A 6881-nucleotide genomic window follows, 5' to 3' on the forward strand; every position below is an offset into this window, starting at 1 on the left:
GCCACTAGATGCGTTGGGACTATCCTTCCCATGACCCCCCAAAGAGGTTGCTGTCTGTCTTCATACTGAGGAAGGCTGCTCTAATGGGAAATTATTTTCCCCTGAACAGCTTTGAAGGTGCGCTCAGAGAGCCTCCCATGGTGGAACAGACCCATCCAAACCAAAGCGAGCAAACCCCACCCTATCTCTCCCCCCACTTCGAGCGGTTTGGAAGGAGGGCGGACGATGATCGTGACAAGCAACGGAGCGGGAGCTGCACTTCGCCATTCGGCCCATTGTCTCCCTTCCGCTTCTCTTGGCGCCCTCCATTCCCCCCACTCCCGGACAGGGGCAAGCACAAGGGGCAAAAGAAAGGACGGGAGGGCAATCACGGAGCAAAATAAAGCGAGGAGGGAAATCCGTTAGGTCCGGAGACCTAGCGATCTCCTCCGCCCAGTCCAGTCGGCGGCCGGGGGACGATGGGCGGGGCCGTCTGAGACCCTTTCGCCACCTCTAGACTAGCCCGGGCAGGGTCCCGGCGCGGCGATAAGGCGTGGCGGAGCATGCAATGGGCCGAGGCGGGGAAGCTGCGCCCAGCAGTTGTCAGGCCCTCGACCAGCTACGGATGGAAGTAGCCCAGATATGCCGAATCAGCCCACCCACTCCCGGGGCTCGTCCTCATCACCTACCCCAGCTGTTCCTCTCCTTGCGGGTCTTGGCCATGGTTACTCCGCCCGGCGGCTACCTGCTGCCACTCGGATCCGCCGGGCTCGAGGAGGCGGCGGTGGCTGCCGCTGTTGCTAAGATGAAGAATGAAACCGCCGCCGCCGCCGCTGCCGCTGCCTGGCCAAGAAAGGCGTCTCTCAGCTCAGCATCTCCTGCGGGAGGGTGCAGGGAGTACACGAGACGCGTCCGGCGCAAACGCGGATCCGCAGGGAGAAGGGAGAGAAAGAGCGCGCCTACGACGGCGGGCCAGAGCTTGCTTCCCCAAGCACACGTGTCCGGCCGGGGCTCGGAAAACACTGCACTCCCTTCTAACCAGCCCGGCGCGCACCATCCGCACGACCTGATCGCGCTGCAGAGCACCTGCGGACGAGGACGCGCGCATCACGGGGCGCGGCACCAGTATGCGCCTGCCCACCGGTGTGGCGGAGTTCGGGCACACCCTGAGATGGGAATCGGTGCCCGCCACGCGCGGCCTGTTATTTTGGACCCGTGACTCTCGGACTGGCAGAGGGAAGAGTCTCAAGCCACGTGCGAAACTCACGTGTTTGTTCGGCCCGGCCGTTAATTTGTCTTTTGGACTAGGGTACGGAGATTGCATTGTTTTTATGCGCCTGGCACCATCCGTGTGTGCGAGGAGTCGAGGACAGCCCTCGACAGATTACCAAGACGCAGGTCCCCACCCTAACAGTTTACAACCCGGTCCGGATACAAAGCAGCGAAGAAGGCCGTCAGAGCTGGAGAAAGCAGAAGAATAAGCATGGATGTCAGCGGCTGAGAATGTTGCAAGTTTTATTTCAATGGCTGGATTTTCTGTAAGAAGCTTCCCCCCCCTCCTCCCCACCCCAGTATTTTCTGGCTTTGCAGATATAAATTATAGGCAGAGATAGGATCTGTCCAGGCAGAGATGAGAAAAGAATTACAACTAGGATACACCCATGTTCAAAATCCTGGACTATCAAGGAAGGTTCCTTCACGCTAAGCCCTCAAGGGTCCCCTTTGAAAGAAAAGCTTAATGGAACTACATCTACATGGAGGGAAGCAGTGGGATACCACAAGGTTCTGTCTTAGGACCAGGACTCTTCAAGATCTTCATAAATGACTTAGATTAGGGGAATAGAAGGGGAACTTCTCAAATTTTGCAGATGATACTGAACTGGAAAGAAGACCCAATACCCTAGAAGATAGGCTCAAGCTCCAAGATGGATCTTGACAGATTTGAACACTGGGCCCTATCTAACAAAATGAAATTCAATGTAGAGAAAAGTAAAGTCTTACACTTAGGCAAGAAAAACCAAAAGTACATACAGTATATAGACAGGGTGAAACCAGGCTTAATAATAGTAACTGTGAGAGGGATCTTGGAGTCTTACTGGACAACCAACAGTGTGCAGTGGCAACCAAAAAAAGCCAATGCAATCCTAAATTGCATGAACTTTTTCATTCAATCATGATCATGTGAGGTACTAATACCACTCTATAAAGCCTTGGTAAGACCACAGCTAGAATACTGCATCCAGATTTGGTCACCATACTGTAAAAAGATGTTGAGACTCTAGAAAGAGTGCTGAGAAAAGCAACAAAGATGATTAGGGGACTGGAGACTGAAACATGATGAATGGTTACAAGAACTGGCTAGTTTAGTGAAGAGAAGGACCAGGGGAGACATGATAGCAGTGTTGTTAGGTATAACATTGATACCAAATATGGTTTGGGTGAATAAATATATAAAACTTAGATATCATGGTTTAAGTGCTTATCACTTTAAGTACAATGCAGCAGGCAATTAGCCGATTAAGGGTGCGGTTAGAAATTACAATATAAGGAAGCATTAGAAGCTGGAAAGCTTACTGTCTGGCTGTAACTGTGTGCTGCTGCGACTAACTGTGATTACTGACTGTGAGTGCCTGTGACTGAACTGTTATTGTTTGCTACTGTTTGCTGAATATCCAGCGTTTGTTTCTCTGGAGAGTGAAACCGAGGAGGAGAAGATATCTTTATCGGCTGATAAAGATATTGCAAGGACTCTTAACTTGGACTATAATAGTGAGTCTTACTGGATGGAAATACTGTGAATGACTTAATGGACTGAATGACAATGCTTAAACTCTAACTGGATTAAAAACTATTTAAACTACAAACAGTGTTTGTGTTCAGTGTGTGTATACTCTGGGGCCCTTCCACTCTCGTTTGGCTGCCTGGCTTGACTACTGCTGCATTACTCTTCTAGGGGTTAATTCCCAATCCCTAACATTGGTTATGGGCCCAGCAGCATAGTCTAACTAACCAGGATATAGCAGAGAGAGTTGGTGTGAGTTGCACATTACTGTAAAAACAAACTGTTTTAATTAGTTTAAAATAGTCAAAATATCTGAAGAGTAATGGCACAAGTAAATTTGTCACAACTGTCCATGATATCCAGGCTGGATGGAACAAACTATGTTTCATGGTCAATGAAATGTAGTTTACTTCTACGCAGAGAAGGTTTGTGGGACATTATAGCAAACCCACCAGATGTGAGTAGCTGGGATCCTGCTAATGATGATGATAATGAAAAGTTACAAGACTTTAAACTGAAGAATGAGCAGGCTTTATGCATCATAGGACTGACTCTCTGTGATCAGCAGCTTGTCCATATTCGTGGAGAAGAAAATGCTGCAAACTGCTGGGAGAACCTCAGGAAGATTTATGTTCGGGACAGTGTAGGAGCACATATAAATCTTACACGGAAGCTTTTTCGAACGCATCTTCAGAGGAATGGAGATATGTTAGTTCATTTAAACTGTATGAAGAGCATTTTTCAAGATTTGCAAGAAAAAGAGCTTATATTTAATGAACTGCAACAAGTCTACATAATATTATCTTCATTAGATCAAAGCTATGATGACTATGTGACTTCGTTAGAGGTATTGCCAAAAGAAAGCCTTTCATTAACCGAGATTACAGGCAGGCTACTAGAAGAAGCCAGAAGAAGGCGTGAGCGTGACGAGCTGAGAGAAGATAAGAAAGAAGAGAAATTATCTTCAAAGCTTGAAAGAAACCAGCAAAGCAAAGTAAAGCACCTGGAAGAAGAGAATTTATCTTCAACAGCATACACAATTAAAAAGTGTTTTAATTGTGGAGGCAGAGGACATTTGGCAAGGTTCTGCAAAAAGAGAAAAAGCCAGAATGTAAAAAGCCAAAGAAAGCATTTGAACTAGCCACGTTTAGCAACTTTGATGTGAAGAATAATTTATGGGTGGTTGACAGTGGCGCATCCCACTGCATCACAAGAGATAAGACAAAATTTATAAAAATGTCTACAAGCTCTCAACATATATCACTTGCAAATGGCTGGAACCTGAAAGCGAAAGGTCAAGGTTTTGCACGTTGTCCGTACATAAACCAGGATATAAAAATGTTGTATGTACCGCAACTAAAGTTTAATTTGCTTTCAGTAAGGGTATTAGATAAATTAGGTTATGTAATTACTTTTAAAGATAATAATTGCATAATTGAAAAAAGATAACAAAAGGGTAACTGCAGCTTTAAATGGAACATTATATGTATTAGATAATAGTAGGAAAGGGAGGCTCAAACTGTATTTAATAATATAAAGCCTCATGATGAATGTATCCATTTATTGCATAGGCGTTTGGGGCATGTAAATTTTAAAATGCTAAAACGTACAGTTGAGTTATCTGAAGGAATAAGGTTAAAACCTTGTGATAAATATTTGCGTTGTAATGTTTGCTGTGAAGATAAGAGTAAGGTATTGCCTGCAAATAGGCTAAATGGTTTCAAAACAAAAGAACCTTTAGAAGTAGTATTTGCAGACATAATAGGTCCAAAGAAACCCAGTATGGGGGTGCTAGATATATACTGAGCATTATGGACCATTATTCTAGATATGGGTTTTGCTATTTAATGAAAAGCAAAACTGAAACATATCAACATTTTTCAATTGGCTTAGGTTTGCTGAAAGAAAGTCTAAGCGACAACTGATAACCCTGGTGACAGATAATGGCACGGAATTTATTAATAACAAATTCCAGAACAGACTTAAAGTAGCTGGAATAGAGCATATGAAGTCTGCTCCATACAGGCCAGAACATAATGCTTTTATTGAAAGAAGAGGCCAAACACTACAGGCAATGGTTAGAACAATGTTAAATGATTCTGGGTTACCTGATTCTTTGTGGGGGGAGGCTACAATGTGTGCTAATAACATATTGAACAACGTTGTTAATACAACAACAGGTGAAATACCATTTACCAGGTGGCATGGCAAGAAACCTGATCTAAGTTACCTGCACACATTTGGTGCACCAGCATGGGTGCATATTCCTGCACAACTCAGAAAAAAAGGGCAACATAGAGCTAAAAGATTTTTCTTCGTTGGTTATCAGGCAAACCATAGGGCATATAGATTTTGGGAGAAAGGCACATCTAAAGTGTTATGTAGTGCTAGTGCCCAATTTCTAGAACATGAAGGATGGGAGAAATTAGAACAGGATGCCAATAAAGATGTAATTATTGAATCCTATAGAAATCCCATTAGTTATCCCTGTAACTTTAAAAATAAAGTAAAGAGAACAAATACAGGATGAAATAGTGCCCATAAAGGAAGAAACAGATTCAATAGCTGAACAGGATGAGGAAGATGAACAGGTAGTAGTTCAACAAAGTCCTCCTGTAAGCCCTGTAATTCCCAGAAGAACTACACGTGTATCTAGACCGCCTGATAGGTACCAGGCTAACACAGTGTGCCAGATTAATCAAGTTCCTAATTCTGTTGAAGAAATTAAAAAGTATCCTAATAAGGAAAAAGAAAGATGGTATGCAGCAATGAATAAGGAACTGAATTCATTAAGTGATATGAAGGTATATGAAAATGCCAAATTACCTCTAGGAAAGAAATCCATTGGCTGCAAATGGATATTTAAGGTAAAACAGATAAGGATGGTAATTTAATCCATAAGGCAAGGTTAGTAGCCCAAGGTTTTAGGCAGAATGCTAATGACTACGATGAGGTGTTTGCACCTAGTCTTAAGGCAGCAACCTTGAGGCAGCTTTAGTGTGGGCAGCTAGTAAAAACTATAAAGTTAACCATCTAGATGTGGAAACTGCTTACTTGCACGCCCATTAAAACATATTATTTATATGAAAAAACCTGTTGGTATTAAAAGTGAAAATAAGGATAATAATGATTGTTGGTTGTTAAAGAAAGCCTCTATGGTCTAAAACAATCAGGCTATGAATGGAACCAGTATATTGTAAAGGAACTAGACAATATAGGATTTAAAGCTGGTTTAGCCGATCCATGTCTGTTTAAGAGGGAGACAAATGGGAAAGTATCATTATTATTACTATTCACGGATGATATTGCTTTGATAACTGAAACTAATGATGAAGCAAATAAAATAATAGCATCATTAGGAAAGAGAATAAAGATCAAGCAATTAGGGAGATAAAGAAGTATCTCGGTTTGAATATAAAGAAAACACGGAAAGGTTTTAAGATATCTCAGGAAGATAAGATAAGCAAATTACTAAAAGATTACAAGATGGAGCTTTGTAAGCCAGCTAAGACTCCAATGAGTCAGGAGTTTAGCAACACTGATGTACAAAGCCCTGAGTTTGATAAGGTGATTTATCAATCTTTAATTGGTAGTTTGAGTTATATTAGTAATTGGTCTAGACCAGATATATCGTACTGTGTGAATCAGTTGGCTAGATTCAATTCTGCACCATGTGAAAAACACTGGATTGCAGCTAAGAGGATATTAAGATATCTTAAAAAGACAATGAATTATTCATTGTATTTAGAACCAAAGGGTGATTTAATTTTGAGTGCTTATGCAGATGCTAGCTTTGCATCAGAAAGAGACACTAGAAAGTCGACTTCAGGAACAGCCATAATGCTGGGTAAGACATTAATAGGCTGGAAGTCAATAAGACAACAGCATATAAGTTTGTCTACTATGGAGGCAGAATTCTCCTGTTTATCTTTGTTATGTACAGAATTAATAATGTATAAACAAATGTTAATTGATATAGGTATAACTGTAGATTATCCTATAATTATTCATGAAGATAATCAGGCAGCAATTCAAATGGCCACAAATATTGGAGTAAAAACAAGGAGCAAGCATACAGATCTAAGATACCTAAACGTGAGACAATCTGTAAGAAGTAAGA

General features: G+C 42.3%; 1 protein-coding gene across 3 annotated transcripts in view; it reads right to left on the reverse strand.

Annotated features, from left to right (window-relative positions):
• Nucleotides 1-1233, reverse strand: part of ATL1 (atlastin GTPase 1) — a 49248-nt gene extending 48015 nt beyond the window's left edge. The window contains exon 1 of one of the 3 annotated variants that reach the window (XM_026670855.2): nt 669-1222. In XM_026670855.2, coding sequence (XP_026526640.2) covers nt 669-702 — 34 coding nt within the window. In that variant the 5' untranslated portion in view covers nt 703-1222. Of the gene's footprint in view, nt 1-668 lie in introns of all 3 variants that reach the window. The other 2 variants (XM_087952443.1, XM_026670854.2) reach the window with 2 other exon arrangements.
• Nucleotides 1234-6881: the final 5648 nt, after the last annotated feature.

The sequence above is a fragment of the Notechis scutatus genome, chromosome 1, assembly GCF_049901735.1.
Source record: "Notechis scutatus isolate UNSWTSFEM ecotype Mainland chromosome 1, rNotScu1.2, whole genome shotgun sequence".
In the NCBI taxonomy this organism is placed as follows: Eukaryota; Metazoa; Chordata; class Lepidosauria; order Squamata; family Elapidae; genus Notechis; species Notechis scutatus.